Source organism: Xyrauchen texanus, chromosome 13 (assembly GCF_025860055.1).
Source record: "Xyrauchen texanus isolate HMW12.3.18 chromosome 13, RBS_HiC_50CHRs, whole genome shotgun sequence".
Classification (NCBI taxonomy): Eukaryota; Metazoa; Chordata; class Actinopteri; order Cypriniformes; family Catostomidae; genus Xyrauchen; species Xyrauchen texanus.
Genome location: NC_068288.1, coordinates 33,221,428 through 33,242,592, shown reverse-complemented (window position 1 = coordinate 33,242,592; position 21,165 = coordinate 33,221,428). Strand labels below are relative to the sequence as shown.

Below are 21,165 nucleotides of genomic sequence, written 5' to 3'. Positions count from 1 at the left end.
GCAGTAGGTGTTTATGTGTGCATAATCAAAATTATGGAAAGTGTACAGAAAAATGCCAGAGACAGGAAAATAAGTGCTGTACCCAAGTGGAAAATGGAAAGTTTATAGTATACTTTTATAAGAAGGTTAAATTGAAGAAGACATTTGTTTATGTAAACTATGATTTACAGAGGGGTGTTTTGAGAAACAATAGAGGGAAAGGGAATTACTGAAAAGTAGGTTGATTTAGTGCTTGTAAGAACCTTTACCTTAGTCTCCTGTTCTTCTCAAATGGCTCAAAGATGAGTATTGCCACCTTGTGGATCCACTAATTTGTGTAAATTATTCCAGGCTCATGCACATTCTTTGCGTTAATAGATGCGTGGTTAGAAAAATCAGGCTGCACGTGTTCAGTGCTTGAGCTCTCTTCTCATGACGAGATTTGCATCACGGGTCCTGTACGCGAATGTCTGACCGAAGTATACTTTTTGGCTTAAGAGGGAGATCAACATAAATTCCTTATATTCGTCATGATACTTTAGTCCATAATACTGTATAAATTCTAGATTACAGTGCTTTTATGATTTAATTCTCAAATATGCTTTGATGTTCAGTTATCAGTTTAATTTTTGACTGAAGATCCAAATTAGAAGATTATATATAGTGCACAGATAGAAATTACTGTAGGAATTTGGATTAGATTTTTATAACAAGGTTTGCATTGTAGAGTGGATTCAAGTTCAGGTAAAATTTATATCACAGATCTGTACAACAGTTTGGATTATAGTCCTAAAGTAATATGTTAGGACAAAAGTTGGAATAACAATATAGGAATGCATTTATTTTCCTAATGTAAAATCAAGGGTTTGGATTACATGCTAAATTTGGAATTAGGATTACAGTACAGGAGTAAAATTTAGATTACAAGCATAAATAGTAAATGGTCTGCACTTATATAGCAGCTTTTAACCTTAACAGTATTTAACAGATATACTGTGACACATTCACCCATTCAAACACACATTCATACACCAATGACAGCGAGGCCTAGCCTGTCATTGGGAGCAATTTGGGGTTCAGTGTCTTGCCCAAGGATACTTCAGCATGTGGAGTCTTGTGGGCTGGGATTCGAACCACCAACCCTCCAATTAGTGGCCAACACACTCTACCAACTGAGCCACAGCTGCCCAAGCATAACCATTGATTGCAAGATGATGTATGGTTTAGGACAGAGCTACTCAACTTTGGAAAGTTTATAGGTCTCAAAGCTGGATCCCTGTACCAACGGAGGGCTGCACTCTTAATTTTTATGATTATCATACAGTGCATCCGGAAAGTATTCACAGCGCTTCACTTTTTCCACATTTTGTTATGTTACAGCCTTATTCCAAAATTGATTAAATTCATTATTTTCCTCAAAATTCTACAAACAATACCCGATAATGACAATGTGAAAGAAGTTTGTTTGAAATATTTGCAAATTTATTAAAAATAAAAAACAACAACAAATCACATGTACATAAGTATTCACAGCCTTTACTTAATACTTTGTTGAAGCACCTTTGGCACCAATTACAGACTCAGTTTTTTTTTAGTATGATGCTACAAGCTTGGCACATCTATTTTTGGGCAGTTTTGGCCATTCTTCTTTGCAGGACCTCTCAAGCTCCATCAGGTTGGATGGGGAGCGTCGGTGCACAGCCATTTTCAGATCTCTCCAGAGATGTTCAATCGGGTTCAAGTATATATATATATAATTGTTAAATGTTTAAAGATAATTATTTCATCATTATATACTGAATTATTGTTATATGAGGGGCTTTCTCAGCAAATATTTGTAAATGCGATTAATCACGATTAATTAATCGGGACACCATGTAATTAATTCGATTACAATTTGTAATCGATTGACAGCCCTAGTTATAAGATTTGGAGGTGTTTTCGCTGCATAACTTTTAGGATCACAGGTTTTTGTATAAACAAGTACTTGTATGGGCATACAGTACAGTATGATGTTGACGGATAACTTTAAGCCGTGCTATGTAGATTCTGCCTTCGTCTGTTGTCACTCACTTCACATTATCGCCACTCTCAACAACCAGTCACATTGGAGCCTCAGTGTGGACTGGACCACCTTGGGTGAACAATAAAACCTTCTGGTTTTGCATTAGATCACATTTACTCGTGCATTAAAAGTTAAATGTATAATGTATCCCTGTCCAAAATCACTCTTTCTAAAGCACTCAAGGAATCATGAACAAAACAAACTCAAGCACATCTATACACACCCCATTTATAAATATGTCTTAGAACAGTCCGTTAAAGCTAAAAATATGCCATGGTGCAGTGGGGTCGGTTCATGCATTACTTATGGGAGTTGACTCTTCTATTCTTTCTCTATTTCCACCTTTTTTAACGTGGAAAATGGATGAATGCTTTGATTAACTATCTCTCTTGTGAATCCATGCTGTTTTTTGTCAACACTTTGTGTTTTGCAGCAAGTGTGGCACTTATGTGTTAAGGCCAATCTGATTTCTGTTGGATTAGAATTTTTTTTTGTGTGTTATCTCTTCTAAAATCTTTACCCTTCAGGGTATGTGCTGCTGAAATGGGTTAGTGCTGCTCACTAGACTTGCCACGATATCATAATTTTCACACCGATGCGGTGTTCACGTTCAAACCGACTAACACGGTATTACCGCTGGTTGGACGCTAATTGGTACTATGTGGTCATTTTAAGCAATAGTCTACACAATAATACAAGGCAGCTTGAATTCAAACTTTTAACTCTATTTTTTATAACTAAAAAGTTCAAATGAAACTGAAAGAATTAAGTGCAATTAAAATGTGTGTTGTTCTTTTAATAACATTCTTTTATTGCCAAATAAATCATCTCTTTGGTAATAAACCTACTTCATCCGTGCATTCTCTCCAACATGGGCTACCTGTCTGGTATTTTGTTGTCCGGGCAAATACATCACATATTGTGGGTTGTTGCAGGTTTAATGTTGGTTTTTTATTACCTTTTATCCCAGGACCCAGTTTAGCTGCTTCGGAAGGGTAATGACTTTGAATGTGTGTGAATAAGTTTGTTTTGTTCCTTCCTATGGGATGATATGCAAGAAATATGTTCACAATAGTTTAATAATCACAATATTAAATTATATCGTCAACCCCCAAGCTGAGGGACCGGTGAATATTCTTGCTTTAGTGATTTTGTATTGAAAATGTATTTAATTTATTTAAAAAATTTAAAGCTTAATCCAAAGACATTTCTAAATTCAAATTGCACTTCAAATGAAACAAAAAAGCTATATAAATAATGAAGTGTAAAAAAAACCACATATAACCACCACCTTTCCATTCACCGTCACAAGCATCCATCTATGACAACAGATGGAAAATTACTAATACATATTAAGATTTAAAAACAATTATAAATGTAAACATAATAATTATAATGATGATAATAATCACTGAAATATAAATCATGGTTTGAGGTGAATGTGCTTTTGTATTATTTTATGATTTAATCACAGATTTATAAAGTGACCCTGCAGAGTTCTGCTCACAACAAACTACTCTATGGAAATAAATTAATCTCATGGTCTGAGGTCATTTGCAGACAATACTATTCTTGCACATTTTTTTTCAGAAGACTGAAATAACGAAAGAGTGAGAACCCTTTACATGCAGGCCTCCGAACCAACAACGCGTCAGACATACGATTGGACTGCTTTTCTGTCATCTGTTCTTAAAAATGTAATAAAGTGTTGAGCGTTTCAAGTGCGTTCTGTGTGTCTAACTGCATTACTTGTGTCATTCCAAATCTGAGATGTCTTACAGTTACCCATCGTGCACATTATATTCGCTACCTGCAATTAAACATCTTCTGTCAGTACGCGTACTTTGCTGCCTGCGTAATTTGATACGTTGGTAAAGAACATCTGAATTTCAATGCGTTATTTAGGTTCATTTATCACGAGTTGCAAACTCTTCATTAGGCAACTATTCTTTATTAAGGCTATTCTATTCGTTAGGCTATTGTATTGATATTGGAAGTTCCATTCACCCGGTATAAAATTTCACACTGGTGTTGTCCCTTGTACAGAGTAAATCCAGTAACACCGTACACCGTGGCAACCCTACTGCTCACCCTGCAGATGTATCATAACAAAAGCTTACTCCATCCTACATAATCCCACCAGATTACACATTTTGCTCTCTTTCACACTCCCAAGCAAACACATTTACCTGCATCACAGTTGCACTTGAATGACTTGAATGTGAAGATCTTTTGAGATTTGGGTCTTTGTTTTTCTTAATAATTCCAGTGCCACAGTGTGATATTGTTATCAAGAAACTGGTTCCATTGTGATTTTATCATCAAGAAAATGGTTGCAAATAGGAATTATGAAAATGAATTTAATTGACACTTTTAGATAAACTCAGAATTTATAAATGTCATTGCATTTGATACAAATATCAATACAAGTGGAATCTGCAAACAAATGTTGCTAGACCTTTTCTTAGAACTAACTTCAGTTTCTTTCAAGTTCATCACATTAACTGTGGACATTTTCCACCAAGTTAGACAACAAGAAAGTTCCCAAATACCCTGTCTTTTGAACACTATGGGCCTAATTTTAAGAGTTATATGCCTTAACCCTTTCATATGTATCAACACATACATTATGTGTGGCGCAGTACATAACATGTGTTTCTGTAACTTACGTTACAAGCTACCAGACTCAAATCGGCTTTCGCGCCACTATAGGTGCCGCTGATCAAGCACCTGTAATATATATTCATTCAGTTACTCATACAGTCTTTTGAAGCACAAGATAAGTTTATATTATACTCATACATCCAACTCAAGTACAAAGTACCACAATAACAGTTTACGGCTTATATATACAGTGCTATTATATCTAAACGCGATCTTCACATGCACATCGCTCTGTCTGCTTATTAGATGCAGATGTGGTTTTCATTCACACACACAGCAACTCAAACAGTCTTTTCAGGTGTATGATACATTTGTTTTCTGAAACAGATGGCCAAAATATCACAAAAGCAATACGATAACAGTTTAAATCTCATATACTCACAGTGAACACATTCTGAGCACGATTACCTGATGCACGTAGCCACATCTGTTTACATTAATGTTTCTCTCTCTCTCTCTCTTTCTTTCTCTCTCTCTCTCTCTCTCTCTCTCTCTCTCTCTCTCACACACACACACACACACACACACACACGGAGATGTCAAACAGTGCACAGGCAAACCGTACTGCTGATATTATTTGTTTATTTATTTTTATATCTATATATATAAACTAAATAAATAAAACCAATACAGTACAGCAGACATAACCAATTTGTCCATATGTTTTCTATAGTATATACAGTATTTCAAATTTTTGGAAATCACAAGAAATCAAAATGTTAAAAAAATACTCAGCTACACTCAACCCCCCCATACTGTGCAGTGTGACGTGCGGAAATAACTCACTCTGGGGGGGAGCACTTCAAGCCAATTTATACCATACTCATAAAAGGTTAAGCACAGCGCTGGGCAATCTGTTTTATGTCAAAGTCAGTGGGCAGATGCATCAAGTTTTGATATTTTCATTCAAGCATGTACTAAATCTCTAAGGTTTGTGAAATCTTGAGCGCAAAGCACTAATGGGCTGGGTGCAGTGCAATTTAAATGTAGAGGTGTTTCTCAGATTATAGCCGATTCATAGGAATTTGGTAGTGTAAATAGGCTGTATGGAATGCAAACCCGGCTTTGTGAGTGTATGGAGCAGTTAAACAAAAGGTTCAAGACAAAATAAATGTATAGTTATTATTATTATTAATTATATTGGTCTACTGACACACAAATCATGACTAGTATTGAAAGTAATTGATAGCTCTAATATCATCTGCTGCTGGAATCCCCAAACTGCAAATGCAGGAAGTGAGTTTAGACTTTGTGCCGAGATTAGAAATGGTAATCAAACGTCGTAGCGCAACAACATACAGTATTTTTCTGGAAAATAGCAAAATGCACTTTGCACCACTTCATTAACTAGCGCTGCACCTATAGTACGGTCAAGAAAGTTGAGCCCTATATTTATTGTTTTACAAAATAAAACAGTAGTGAAATATTTTGTTTGAAGACTGTGCTTGTGATAACCTTATTTAAAATAAAGGTCACTTGGTTTGATATTTTGTTATATAATGTATTAATGTAATAATTACAGTATTTAAGTGTCTCAATACAACAAAGTTTGTCCAAACTCAATTTATCTGGCTTTATTTGAACTTCAAATGCATTTGACCAAAAATGTATCCTAAAATATGATGTGTTGAATTTGCTTGAATGTTTGTGAATAGCTCTTCATGCTCATGTTTTCAGTTGGTAATAATCACAGTAATCACGTTATCTTTCTCTCTTCAGGTGACATCACACAAAAAGGATACGAGAAGAAGAGGGCCAAAGTTTTAGCATCCTACTTGGTACAAACACAAAGTAAGAATGCCAGAAATAGTCTTGCTTATTCCTGCTATTCCCTTCATGTCTGTTTCTGCCATATTATTTCTCTCTCCTTGTTTTTCTCAGTTGCCCACTGACTCATATGATAATGTGGTTATGAAACATCTTCTCAGGCTATTCCTCTTGAGACTGAAGGTTTCCATCCTGAGTGCTTTCTCAACACTGCCTTCTACTGGTCATATGTGTAGAACTGCAATGTGAAACCCTCTCACTTTATTCTGTCAATAGTAAATGCTAGAAATATAGAGACTCTTGGGCTTATTTATGCCTTTCTGTTAGGTCATTAAATACCCCATGAAATCCAAATAGGAGTTTTGTGGCTTTTAATCCATATCTGACAGCTTTGAGGCCATCGAAATACTGTACTCCTAAACGTTGACACTTTTCACTTTTGTTTACACAAAATTCACTATTAATACATATGCACATTAACATATCTCTTTCTCTTTCAGGAATCAAATATTAATTACTCATAGCACACTTACTCATTTTTCCAATCACAGCTCTGTACATTTATATCCTCTATCGTCTGTGGTTGCTGTGTCTTCCAGTTTGGTTAATTTTTGTTATCTATGCAGCTTTGGCTCCACCTCCAGCCTATGATGCACAGTCTCCTGGTCCGAGCTCTGCCCCTGCACCCGAACCTGGCCCCTCAAACTCCTCCTCCTCCTCTTCCTGCCACCGGCGCACACGCCGTTCACACAGGAGTGGCGGGACGAGAGATGAACGCTACAGATCAGGTTAGAACAGATTAGCAGCATACAAAACTGATACTTTTCCATCACATTCTTGTTACACACTGTTTATCTCATCTCTCCTTAAAGGGATAGTTCATCCAAAAAAAGAAAAGATATAGGATCCTTTGCTCACCCTCATGTTCTAAACCTGTATTACTTATTTTCTAAAAAAAAAAGATGTTGGGCAGAATGTCAGCCTCAGTCACCATTCACTTTCATTTGATCCTTTTTCAGTATATTAAAAATGACTGAGGCAGTCTTTCTACTTAAAATCCCCTTTTGTATTTATACAGGAAAGAATGTCATACAGGTTTTTTGGCAATCAACATACTAATGGCTTACTTGCACATTAAATTGAAATAGGAGAAAGTTTTTTAACCTTGAAAAACAAACTAGTCTTTTAAAGCTTTGTTATACAACATAAATAGACATTTCATGAGACTTATGGGGTGTGAGGTTTACAGAGTTTCTGTGGATGTAATTTTCTTCTGACCACATCCTTTTAAGAAGCATTTAGTCATCTGCTATGGCAGTTGTACTCAGACAAAATGTTACAATGTTTGAATTCAGTTGATTTCACTACATAATTTACACCGATCAGCCACAACATTAAACCACCTGCCTAATTTTGTGTAGGTCCCCATTGTGCCACCAAAACACAGACAACCTGCATCTCAGAACAGCATTCTGAGATTATATTCTTCTCACCACAATTGTACAGAGCGGTTATCTGAGTTACCATAGACTTTGTCAGTCTGGCCATTCTCTGTTGACCTCTCTCATAAACAAGGGGTTTTCATCTGCAGAACTGCTGCTCACTGGATGTTTTTTTGTTTTTCTCACAATTCAGAGTAAATTCTAGAGAATGCGTGAAAATCCCAGGAGATCAGTAGTTACAGAAATACTCAAACCAGCCCGTCTGGCACCAACAATCATCCATGCGATTATGTAATCAGTCAATCATGTGGCAGCAGAGCATAAAATCATGCATATAAGGGTCAGGAGCTTTAGTTAATGTTCACATCAACCATCAGAATGGGGAATTTTTTTTATCTCAGTGATTTGGAGCATGGCATGTTTGTTTGTGTCAGATGAGCTGGTTTGAGTATTTCTGTAACTGCTGATCTTCTGGGATTTTCACGCACAATAGTCGCTACAATTTATTGAGAATGGTGCCAAAAACATCCAGTAAACGGCAGGTCTGTGGACGGAAATGCCTTGTTTATGAGAGAGGTCAACAGAGAATGGCTGATTTTCACTGACAGAATGTACGGTAAATCATATAAGCGCTCTGTACAACTGTGGTGAGAAGAATAAAATCTCAGAATGCTTTTCTGGGATGCAGGTTGGCGCTGTTTTGGCAGCATGAGGGGGACCTACACAATATTAGCCAGGTGGTTTTAATGTTGTGGCTGATCAGTGTATATTCATGCCCTTGTTATGTAAGCATTACTAAAATCCTCTGTCTAAAGGGCAATATGCTAAAGCTACAAAGGTTCTATTATAATATGAGGGTTGCTGATTTGAATCAAGTTAGTGGCAACCCATGAACCTGAAACTTAAAGGAATGCTTCTTCCAAAAATAAAAATTCACACATCATTTACTCACTCTCATGCCATCCCAGATATGTATGACTTTTTGGAATCTGCACCTCTGACCACCCGTTATATTGCTCGCTGACTGGCTGATTCATCGCCGGCCTTGCTCCATCACAGGCCGGCCACAAAAGGATTTAAATATTGATTTGTTTCTCACCCACACCTATCATATCTCTTCTGAAGACATGGATTTAACCACTAGGGTCGTATGGATTACTTTCTTAATTTGTATGTCTTTTACATGGTTTTTGGACCTTCAAAGTCATGGCCAACATTCACTTGCATTGTAAGGACCTACAGAGCTTAGATATTCTTTCAAAAAATCTTTGTCTGTGTTCTGCAGAAGAAAGAAAGTCATACACATCTGGGATGGCATGAGGCGAGTAACTGATGAGAGAATTTTCATTGTTGGGTGAACTAACCCTTTAATGAGATTCCAGTCAGTGTTGTACCCTTGAGCAAAGTGTTTAACCCCAGGATGTTCAAGGTTGACTGTCCCTGTCATGCTGGATAAAAACCATCTGCTGAAGAATCTGTTAACACCTCAATGGGAATGGTATATAATGGAATGTTTTGCTGTCGAAAACTGCCTGTTACCAGCTTTTTGTCTCTCTCTGTCTTTCTGTCTCAGATATCCATACTGAGGCCGTTCAGGCAGCACTGGCAAAGCATAAAGAGGAAAAGATGGCACTACCCATGCCAACCAAACGGCGCTCCACATATGTACAGTCACCAGTTGACAACTGCACCCCGCCAGGTGAGCTTACACACATATATATTGCGTTATATTAAGTTTTACACTAATATATATATACAGTGCGTCCGGAAAGTATTCACAGCACTTCACTTTTTCCTCATTTTGTTATGTTACAGCCTTATTCCAAAATGGATTAAATTCATTATTTTTCTCAATATTCTACAAACAATACCCCATAATGACAATGTGAAAGAAGTTTGTTTGAAATCTTTGCAAATGTATTAAAAATAAAAAATGAAAAAAATCACATGTACACAAGTATTCACAGCCTTTGCTATGACATTCAAAATTGAGCTCAGTTGCATCCTGTTTCCACTGATCATCCTTGAGATGTTTCTACAACTTGATTGGAGTTGTAAGGCGGGTGCCAGTGAGTCTGGGCTACTCCTCGAGAAAACAAAAGGCTCTCACGAGAATTAACATCTGAACTCTCTCTTGCATATGTAACAGCAACATCCGAGATGCAACAAACTGTGCAGCTAACACTTCCCTTCTAAAGTCTCTTCATCTCACTCCTCCTCCTCACTTAAAGCTCACTAAAAACCTATGCAATGTGAAGTGTGTACAAAAAAGTAACTATAACATGTTTGGTATCATTTAAAGTCTCTCAGTGCGCCTGGTAAACTGGTCTCATCCTCCCAGCCATAATGAAAAGCAAAAAGAAGTAATAAAATATGAGAACTGTGGTGTGCCCCTTAAAGGTGTGCCCTCCTCCAGATCCTCCATACAAACTACCTCCTGTATGTAAATCTACAGGAACCCCCTCAATAGGGGACCAAAATCTAATTATAATGATAGACACCACCATTTGGTAAGCATATTGAATTATCTGGGTATTTCAGGAGATGTGACACATTGCTCATGGTTCTCTGTAGTCAGACGATCCCACACAGTTTACTGTGTGTAATTTATATCAGGTGATTGCAATTCGAATTTCTTATGTTTTGATAAAATGTCTAACTTTGACTTATCACTGTCTAATTGGAATTGATGAATTGATTATGTTACCTGGTCAATAAATTGTCAACATTTGATTTTATTCTGACTGACTCTGACATTGTGTTTTCCAAACAGATTAAACGATTCGTATTTTACCGCAAGTCTGCGTCAGATTAGTGACGACTAATATTTGGCATCAATTCAAGTGTACTTGGTTTGCAAAGACAAAAAGGAATTTCCGTTTAGAACAGCAAATGCTGCTTGACCAATTAAAATTCGGGTGTGTCTTACCTCTGTTTTGATTTAATGTTTCTCCAGATAAGTGTATGTGGGAAACCACGCATGGCCAATCCAAAGCTATTACAAGAGAAGTTATGTTGGTCAACTTACATCTGTAATAGTGGCCGTGACCTCTACTGAAGAAAACGTTAAGTTACATTCAAGTGTATGCAATTCCATGGGGCTATACTGAAGTATCTTTGATTGTGTGAGCGTGAATGTGACCGATCTCAGGTATATAGCAATTACCTCTGTTTGATGATCCAATACTGGCCGCTTGTGATCGTGAGACCCGCGGTGTAGAGAGAAACACGCGAGGACCTCAAAGCGACATAGTTTCCTAATCTAAACGGGTAAAATATAATTAAAGGAGTCTTAAGAATAATCAAACCTTCGCTCACTTTTAATGATGCTCAGATATCATTAAAACCTTTTTCATTTATGGAGTCAGATGAAATAACGAGGTAATACATAAGAGAAAATGTATTTCATTTAATCTTCTTGTGTTGCGTAACAAGAAAGACAGTAACGCGCAGAGACCTTCACCCGTATTATTGGAGACCGCCATTGGACCGATAAACGGGCTTACAGAGTCCACCTGTGGTAAATTCAGTTGATTGGACATGATTTGGAAAGGCACACACCATTCTATATAAGGTCCCACAGTTAACAGTGCATGTCAGAGCACAAACCAAGCCACAAAGTCCAAGGAATTGTCTGTAGACCTCCGAGACAGGATTGTATCGAGACACAGATCTGGAGAAGGGTACAGAAACATTAGAGCATTAGAGCACATAGAGTCAGGGAGGTGACCAAGAACCTGATGGTCACTCTGACAGAGCTCCAGCGTTTCTCTGTGGAGAGAGGAGAACAACCATCTTTGCAGCACTCCACCAATCAGGCCTGTACCAGGCACCGCTCATCACCTGGCCAATACCACCCCTACAGTGAAATATGGTGGTGGCAGCATCATGCTGTGGGGATGTTTTTCAGCGGCTGGAACTGGGAGACTAGTCAGGATTGAGGGAAAGATGAATGCAGCAATGTACAGAGACATCCTTGATGAAAACCTGCTCCAGAGCACTCTGGACCTCAGACTGGGGTGAAGGTTCATCTTACAACAGGACAACGACCCTCAGCACACAGCCAAGATGACAAAGGTGTGGCTACAGGACAACTCTGTGAATGTCCTTGAGTGGCCCAGCCAGAGCCCAGACTTGAACCCGATTGAACATCTCTGGAGAGATCTGAAAATGGCTGTGCACCGACGCTCCCCATCCAACCGGATGGAGCTTGAGAGATCCTGCAAAGAAGAATGGGAGAAACAGCTAAAAAATGGGTGTGCCAAGCTTGTAGCATCATACTCAAAAAGACTTGAGGCTGTAATTGCTGACAAAGGTGCTTCAACAAAGTATTGAGCAAAGGCTGTGAATACTTGTGTACATGTGATTTTATTCGTTTTAAATTTTTAATACATTTGCAAAGATTTCAAACATTCTTTCACATTGTCATTATGGGGTATTGTTTGTAGAATTTTGAGGAAAATAATGAATTTAATCCATTTTGGAATAAGGCTGTAACATAACAAAATGTGGACAAAGTGAAGAGCTGTGAATACTTTCCGGATGCACTGTAGGTACAGACAGTTATCTGCAGTGCATGTTTTAAATTATCCTACCGAAAAGTATTAGTTTATTACAGAGGTTCCTGCTAGTTCAAGGCTGGATATTTAGTCAGGATGTAGCCTTTTGCAATCAGCTCAAACTGAGTTGTAGGGTTCATATTTTGAACTTAAAATGTTTTTTTTGCTTATAATGACAGTCAAGGTCTTTTTGCTCCAAATATACAATGTTGTTTTACACGACCAGTTTGCAGCCTCTCTCTGACCCATATAATTAAAAGCTATCATTTTTGCTAATCTACCTTCAAGACTCCTATGTAAATGAGTAACAACGCTAACTCATGAGTTGTAGGTTTGCTGTCAGGTCCCATATAGTTGCGGATACCCCAAAATAAAAAAAAAGTGTTCAATGAAAAGTGAAGAAATCACTATTCAATAGTTCTTAACCTGTTTTTGTCTCATATCTATTATTTTTTCCTCTGTTTGTTTCTCCCTGTCAGACTCTTCCTCTTCCTCTGATGATGAGGCAGTGTCCAGTGAAAGTGCAGGGCCTCAGCAGTCTCCTGACACCTGGATCAACAGCTCCCTGCATGGCTCCTCCACCTCCTCCTCTGCCTCCTCCACTCTCTCTCATGGGGAGTCTCGGCCCACACAGGCCCCTCAGCCTCAGTCCCAGCAGGCCCCGCCCCCACCCGCACCATCTGCCCAGCCGCCCCACTCCCACTCCCAACCCTCCGCCCTAGCTGAGGCCTTCGCCCAGACACGCATCGGTGAGTGAGCCACTATTAACACACACACTTTTGTTTCATTATACATAAACATCATTTTTTATTTTGTCAATTTGGTTTTAAGTTTTAATTTTTGCTGCTTAATCAGCCTTTTTTTGCAAGTTGTCTTGCCATTGCTTAATTATTTCTGAAATTATTTGGCTTTTGTGCTTTCTGTTGTCAAATGCTTATTTTCTGTTCAATTATATCTTTTGTGACTGTCAGTGAGAAGAATAGGAAAAGGTAAAATCAACTGCTTGCAAACTTTCACCTTGCCCTGTGTGTGTAAAAGATTTGTTGCAAGTTAGAAATTGTATCCGCCTCCTCCACCGGCCCTGCCCTTCAACTCCTCCCCTCACCCTCTTTTAACCATGTGTGTTTAAAGCCTAGGTATGATTGGCCCATGCAAAGTGCATACACAGGATGTGTGCATACACATCTTGCATTTGAGATGTGGCTCAGGACTGATCATCCATTATACTTTAATACACACTTGATCCCAATCTGTATGCATTAGGGAGTCTGCTCTTCCTGCTCATGACTTACCCTGAGTGTGTTTGAAATTTCAAAAGATGTACATACTAACTATAGACAATTAGCCTAGCAGGATTTCCATAAATTGTCAGTTAATTTAAAGACAACATGAAAAGATATTTAACCCTTGTGTAGTTGCACATTTTTTTTAGTTAATTTTAGTTGTTGACCAAAGTGGATTTTTCTGATACGATAACTAAGGTGGTGAAAAAAGCCGATAACCAATTAATCGGCCAATTGTTTGTATTTTATTATTGATCTATATAATAATAAAAAATATCGTATTATTTTCTTATTATGAAGATGAAAGATATTGAGGCTGCAATATGAATCAAATCCCAAAAGCAGTTTATTGTGCAACCAAAGTCCCCAAAATAACCAGAGAAATTAAGATGTGGTGCATAACTTGGGACTTTAAACATGCCCGAAATACACAGTGGATTCTTATTTTGAAATTACAGGGATTTGGCTCTGTTTCAATGCTCTATATGTGAGTATTTACCAAATGAAGATTTTTAAAGATTTGGATTCAGCAGATGAATGGTTTTGTATGTACAGTATATATTTCGCCAGGTGTGGTTTATTGATAAGGGGGGAAATAATATATGTGGTAAAATGAAAATTAAATATCGGTAACTATCAGCATATATTATTGTAAAACCAATAAATCAGTCTAAATTTAGTCAATTTGTTGCAAATTCGGGGCAATATTCACCTGATATTTTCACCCTGGGGCTTTCCGGAGAAGCACAATGGTTTTTTCAAAGGCAACACATTTAACTTCCATAATGTGACTTTTTCTAATTGAATCAGAATATTCCGCAGGATGTAAGGCGAGATTTCAATTTATCGATTATTTAATTTGATTTTGATTCACAATTTCTCGATTAGATTCCTATTTGGATATGATTTGATACTATTCTTATTCATTCAGATATTTTTCATTTCTAATGTCCATTTTGCTGACATAGTAAATGAATTTTCTCTCAGCTTATAAACCTTATTCACGCTAGTGCCATCTTTGATTTATAATGGTAATGTTAACGAAGCTTTGGGGGATAGATGTACAGTCTCTTCAATGGGCTGTACTGCAGTTTAAAGTGTTTTTCCGTGGACAAAACATAGAGAAAATGTCTGTCCAAGGACATTTAGCATACAAAGAACTCCAGACAACATGAGTTGTGGAAAATCAGGTGATCTAGGAGCTTTATACAGCTTTACACCGTTCGTGCCATTGAAGAGACTGTACATCTATCCCTCACAGCCTCGTTTTCATTCCCATTAAAAATTAAAATGGCGCTAATGTGAATAAGGTCTATGATGTAAATTATACTGGGCAACTTGGAAATTTACAAAAATCTACTTTTAAAAATAAACAACAGGGCCAAAACTATGCAGTTCAATTGCTATTTATTTAACAGATATGATTATCAACACAACCAAATCTGAAGTAAACTTTACGGTAAAAATAAATGAATCTATATAGGGATGGTTCCAATGAAAATCACGATTAATCGGAAGATAGATCTTTTTTTGTTTTTCCCTGCCCCAAGTGGTCTTAGTTACATTAGCAAAAAAGAAACATTGTTTCACAGTTGGAGAATGTAATTATATTTTGATGTAAGATAATAAAAGCAAACTTTTGTTTCTTTAAAATAATTTGTGCTGATGATCGTGCACAAAAAGACTAGGGGAAGTTTTGATTTCATGTTGTTTGTAAAATATATTGGATTTAGCACTTTACCAGTTTAGGCAATTGAAAGGAGCATGTGCTGAATTGAGCCCTGAATGGACATAGTTTTACACAGAGTCTTAAAGATGAAGAATGTGATTCCTGCGCCACAAGAAGCACCAAACGGAATTGCAAAAATAATGATTGTTACCTCCATGGGCTCTCATATATTAGGACATATTCGTTAGTTTTGCAATTCTGTTGGTGCCGCTAGTGGCAGAAATTACACACTTCTCCAAGAGGTAGGGTAACGCATCAGTAAAACTCTGAGTTGTATTGATTACTAGTGAGTGATGTGTGTTATTCTGGGTCAGATCCTGGAGGAGGAGTTGGGCCCCCTGATGTGCCATCTCAAGCTCAGGCCAGAGGCTCTCGTGTGGATCTGCCTGCCAATGCCGTGGTGCGTGGGATGAGTCGAGGACAGAGTCGCTCCAGCATGATGGAGACCGCAGACGGTATTGAGTGTGTGTGTGTGTGTGTGTGTGTGTGTGCATATGGACATGTATAATTCTGCAAGTACATACAGACAAAATGACATGCAGATTTTCTGAGCAAAAGAAAGAGAGAGAGAGAGACTATCATGGTCATGGAAAACCTGGAAATAATGGAAATTTAAAAGCGTGATTTCCAGGCCTGCAAAAGTGATGGAAATTTATACAATTTAAAAAATCATGAAAATGTCTATAGTGAATACGCTTTTTTCTAGTTATTCTCAGCTAGTATGTTTTTCAATAGCTAAGGATTTTAATACCATAATCCATTAATCACAAACAACTTCATACTGAAAATCATGGAAATTCATTGGACAAATGGTGAACCTTGGAATATGTATTTATTATTTGACATACATACTCTCAAAATGTATGTCAAACCTTGAGTGCCTCTTCATAAATTTATTTTCATGCCCCTCAGCCTTTTGTTTTAACATCTCAATAACATTTCAATTTCAATCTCTACGAATGCTATTTGATTGCCTCATTAATCGCATCCCGTTTCTTTTTTCTTTTCCACCTTTTATCCACTTGTGTCATGTTGCTTTTCTCTGTCAGTGAGAAGAGTAGGCAGAGGTAATGATTAGTCATAGACTACAGATGTCCTTTAGTTAGACTATAAACTGGTGTTTGTGTTTGTACTGTGTGTGTGTTACATAGAGTGAGTGTGAGTCAAGTTGAAACCCACTTCTTTTGAAAAATAAAATTGTAGAAACTAGAAATAGTAATAAATGATAATTACAGTAAATCCTCCTATGGAGACTTAAACCACACTCAGCATTGTATTGAGTGTCATTGCATTACATTACAAAATGAAAGATGGCACAAGCACACTTTTCAAGCAAAACATGTCACAAAAAAAAAGCCTGTTAGGTAGTAAATCTTAAAGCAATTAGATATACTAATAAAAATTCAGACAAAAAGTATTTGCACACATTCTGGATGTCAAACGAACGGGCCTAGTTAACATGAAGAACGACACCTGTGGTTACTATGAACTTAAAGGAATAGTTCACCAATATTTCTCTCATTATTTACTCACCTCATGTCATCCCAGAATGCAAATTAAGATATTTTAGAAGAATATTTCAGCTCTGAATGTCTGAAGTGAATGGGTGCCAAAATTTTGAAGCGCAAAATCTACATAAGGGCAAATTTAAGTACTGCAGACGACTCTAGTGGTTAAATCAATGACTTCTGAAGCGATTTGATAGGTTTGGGTGAGAAACAGATCAATATTTAAATATTTTTACCTTTTACCTGTTTTTGGTGATTTGTGCATATCGCCCCCTAATGGACAGGGAGAAGAATTTATGAAAGAAAAATTCCTTAAAAATGTATCCAACCTATCATATTACTTCTGAAGACATGGATTATACCACTGGAGTCGTAGGGATTACTTTTATGCTCCATTTTTTTATGTGTGAGCTTCAAAATTTTGGCACCCATTCACTTCATTGTGAGGACCTACAGAGCTGAGATATTCTTCTAAAAATCTTAATTTCATTTCAGCAGAAGATTGAAAGTCATACACATCTGAGATGCCAGGAGGGTGAGTAAATCATGAGAGAATTTTAGTTTTTGGGTGAACTATCCCTTTTAGGGGAACTGAAGTCATACTTCGAAAAATGAATAAAACTCATTGGAAAAATGGAAAAGAGGATCATTTATTTTTCAGACGGCTTGCTATTTTGTTATTAGTGCATTGACATTAATACATTTTACGTGTCCAAATATCTTTTAGTGACATTGAATGCTCTAGATGTCTAGTGATTTGTATCTACCCAAGGGAGTTGAGAGTGCGCGGGTTTGAGTGTGTGTGTGTGTGTTTGCTCGTCTGTCTCATCCCACCCTGCCTGACCCTGATCCTGGTGTAGGTGTTCCGGTGTCCAGTCGCGTGTCCACGAAGATCCAGCAGCTGCTTAACACACTAAAACGACCCAAACGGCCACCACTCAGCGAGTTCTTCATGGATGACCAAGAGGAGATTGTGGAAGGTATGTAGATTAAGCTAAACAATTTGGATCAAATGTTTCTTAAATCAAATATTCCTTCCTCCCTATCTCTCCTCAGTTCCTCAGGTAGATCCTAACACCCCTCGGCCAGAAGGACGGCAGATAATCCCAGTGAAAGGGGAGCCGTTGGGTGTGGTCAGTAACTGGCCTCCTGCCCTTCAGGCAGCATTAGCTCGATGGGGCGCCACACAGGGCAAAAGTCCAGCCCTCACAGCTCTTGATATCACGGGGAAACCACTCTATACACTTACATACGGTAAGACTCAGCAAGATATAAATACTTTTTTGGCATCCCCGCCAGGATTTCTCTGCACTTTCCTTGATTGTTGCATCCCAAAAAGTTTTTCTCAAAAATTGCGATGGCATTTGTGTCATTTTTTGTGTTTGTTTTGCAGTGAAAAGTCACAAACAATCATATAATACTTGTGTAGTTTGTGTCAATGACAGCATAAGTGCAATTACCTGTAAATATTTTTGTATGTAATAACTGAATATGCAGTTAGAAAGGAAAAATAATAAATGTACACAAAAATACCATACATTTTAAGAGGTGAAAACCATGATATGGCTAATACGAAGACCCTTAATGGAAGACCCTTAATGTTCTGCGTCAGACAATGCAAGTTAACTTTGGTATTGTTTAAATAGTTGGCACACAATAAAACTGTAAACTAAAAAATACGTATACAGGCATATCCAAATGTTTAGGCACCCCTGACAATTTCCATGACTTTCATTTATAAATAATTGGGTGTTTGGAGCAATTTCAGTTTGATCTATCAAATAACTGAAGGACACAGTAATATTTCAGTAGTGAAATGAGGTTTATTGGATGAACAGAAAATGTGCAATATGCATCAAAACGAAATTAGACTGGTGCATAAATTTGGGCACCCCAACAGAAATATCACATCAATATTTAGTTGAGCCTCCTTTAGCAGAAATAACAGCCTCTAGACGCTTCCTATAGCCTGTAATGAGTGTCTGGATTCTGGATGAAGGTATTTTGGACCATTCCTCCTTGCAAAACATCTCCAGTTCAGTTAGGTTTGATGGTTGCCGAGCATGGACAGCCCGCTTCAAATCACCCCACAGATTTTCAATGATATTCAGGTCTGGGGAATGGGATGGCCATTCCAGAACATTGTACTGGTTCCTCTGCATAAATGCCAGAGTAGATTTTGAGCAGTGTTTTGGGTCGTTGTCTTGTTGAAATATCCAGCCCCGGCATAACTTCAACTTTGTGACTGATTCCTCTATATTATTCTCAAGTATCTGCTGATATTGAGTGGAATCCATGCAACCCTAAACTTTAACAAGATTCCCAGTACCGGCACTGGCCCCACAGCCCAACAGCATGATGGAACCTCCACCAAATTTTACTGTGGGGTAGCAAGTGTTTGTCTTGGAACGCTGTGTTCTTTTGCCGCCATGCATAACGCCCCTTGTTATGACCAAATAACTCCATCTTTGTTTCATCAGTCCACAACACCTTCTTCCAAAATGAAGCTGGCTTGTCCAAATGTGCGTTTGCATACCTCAAGCAACTCTGTTTGTGGCGTGTGAGCAGAAAAGGCTTATTCCGCATCACTCTCCCGTACAGCTTCTAATTGTGCAAAGTGCGCTGAATTGTTGAACGATGCACAGTGATACCATCTGCAGCAAGATGATGTTGTAGGTCTTTGGAGGTGGTCTGTGGGCTGTTTTTGACCGTTCTCATCATCCTTCACCTTTGCCTCTCCTATATTTTTCTTGGCCTGCCACTTCTGGCCTCAACAAGAATTGTGCTTGTGGTCTTCCATTTCCTCACTATGTTCCTCACAGTGGACACTGACAGCTTAAATCTCTGCGATAGCTTTTGTAGCCTTCCCCTAAACCATGATGTTGAACAATCTTTGTTTTCAGGTCATTTGAGAGTTGTTTTGAGGCCCCCATGTTGCCACTCTTCAGAGAAGAGTGAAAGAGAACAACAACTTGCAATTGGAAGCCTTAAATACCTTTTCTCATGATTGGATGCACCTGTCTATGAAGTTCAAGGCTTAATGAGCTCACCAAACCAATTGTGGGTTCCAATTAATCAGTGCTAGGTAGTTACAGGTATTCAAATCAACAAAATGACATGGGTGCCCAAGTTGATGTACCTGTCTAATTTCGTTTTGATGCATATTGCACATTGTCTGTTCATCCAATGAACCTCATTTCACTACCTAAATATTACTGTGTCCTTATTTGATAGATCAAAATGAAATTGCTGATCCAAACACCCAATTATTTACAAATGAAAATCATGGAAATTGTCAGGGGTGCCTAAACTTTTGCATACGCCTGTATATTAATAATTAGACCTGTTGCGATTATTACATTGCCTGATAATGACAAATTTATCTAACTGTGATTATTTGAGTTAACTGCAATATTTTAATTATTGAGCACTTTAAATTCTAATGACATTTAACTTATATCAATATATAAATGAACAACATATTTCTGTGTCTTATTTTTTGGTGCAACAGTGCATTATGTGAGCACTCCAAAAGAACTGTGACCATCATCGACCTGCACTGTGCACCGGACTCAGAGCAGCTCCTGAAGAGTGCATGAATATTAAATGCTAGCCATCTGCTTTCCTGCGAATGTTTAGACAAGGATTGTAATTGTTAGCACAATAGGATCCCCCTCGAGCATCTAGGCTCTTCAATATGGGACACTAGGTATCCCATTGATGCCGTCATTTCGGCCAAGATACGGGATGTCCCAGATAATATGGGACATTTGGCAAACCCATGTGGTGATGATAGAATGGTGGCTGTGCAGTTAGAGATGCGTCGATTGCGTCAAGCTTTTCAAGCATTTGTTTTGCCTCTGTCAAACATGGAGAAAAGTGATCTGATAACATCTGATTCAAGGTTTATGAGGAAAAATGGCAGAGCAGTTAAATTGCGAAAGCAAAATCCTGGAGGAACTGGTTTATGGGTCGTCTCTGTAAGCTTGATGGACACGTTATGGATGGATGTTATTCAACGTGAGTGATTGGTGTGTGGTTGGCAGGGAAACTTTGGAGTCGTAGTGTGAAGCTGGCCTACACTCTTCTCAACAAATTGGGAACCAGAAATGAGCAGATCCTCAAACCAGGCGACAGGGTAAGAAAACAACCAAACCAAGATAAACACT

The 21,165-nt window shown here is 38.0% G+C and overlaps 1 protein-coding gene across 4 annotated transcripts in view; it reads left to right on the top strand.

The window, feature by feature from the left end:
* dip2bb (disco-interacting protein 2 homolog Bb) overlaps positions 1-21,165 on the top strand; it is an 82,898-nt gene that overhangs the window by 28,280 nt on the left and 33,453 nt on the right. For 2 of the 4 annotated variants that reach the window (XM_052140306.1, XM_052140304.1), the window contains exons 2-10: positions 6,428-6,499; positions 7,102-7,263; positions 9,491-9,616; positions 12,956-13,225; positions 15,803-15,943; positions 16,538-16,555; positions 17,857-17,976; positions 18,053-18,250; positions 21,043-21,134. In XM_052140306.1, the coding sequence (XP_051996266.1) occupies positions 6,428-6,499; positions 7,102-7,263; positions 9,491-9,616; positions 12,956-13,225; positions 15,803-15,943; positions 16,538-16,555; positions 17,857-17,976; positions 18,053-18,250; positions 21,043-21,134 (1,199 nt within the window). The remainder of the gene's footprint in view (positions 1-6,427; positions 6,500-7,101; positions 7,264-9,490; positions 9,617-12,955; positions 13,226-15,802; positions 15,944-16,537; positions 16,556-17,856; positions 17,977-18,052; positions 18,251-21,042; positions 21,135-21,165) is intronic. The other 2 variants (XM_052140307.1, XM_052140305.1) reach the window with 1 other exon arrangement.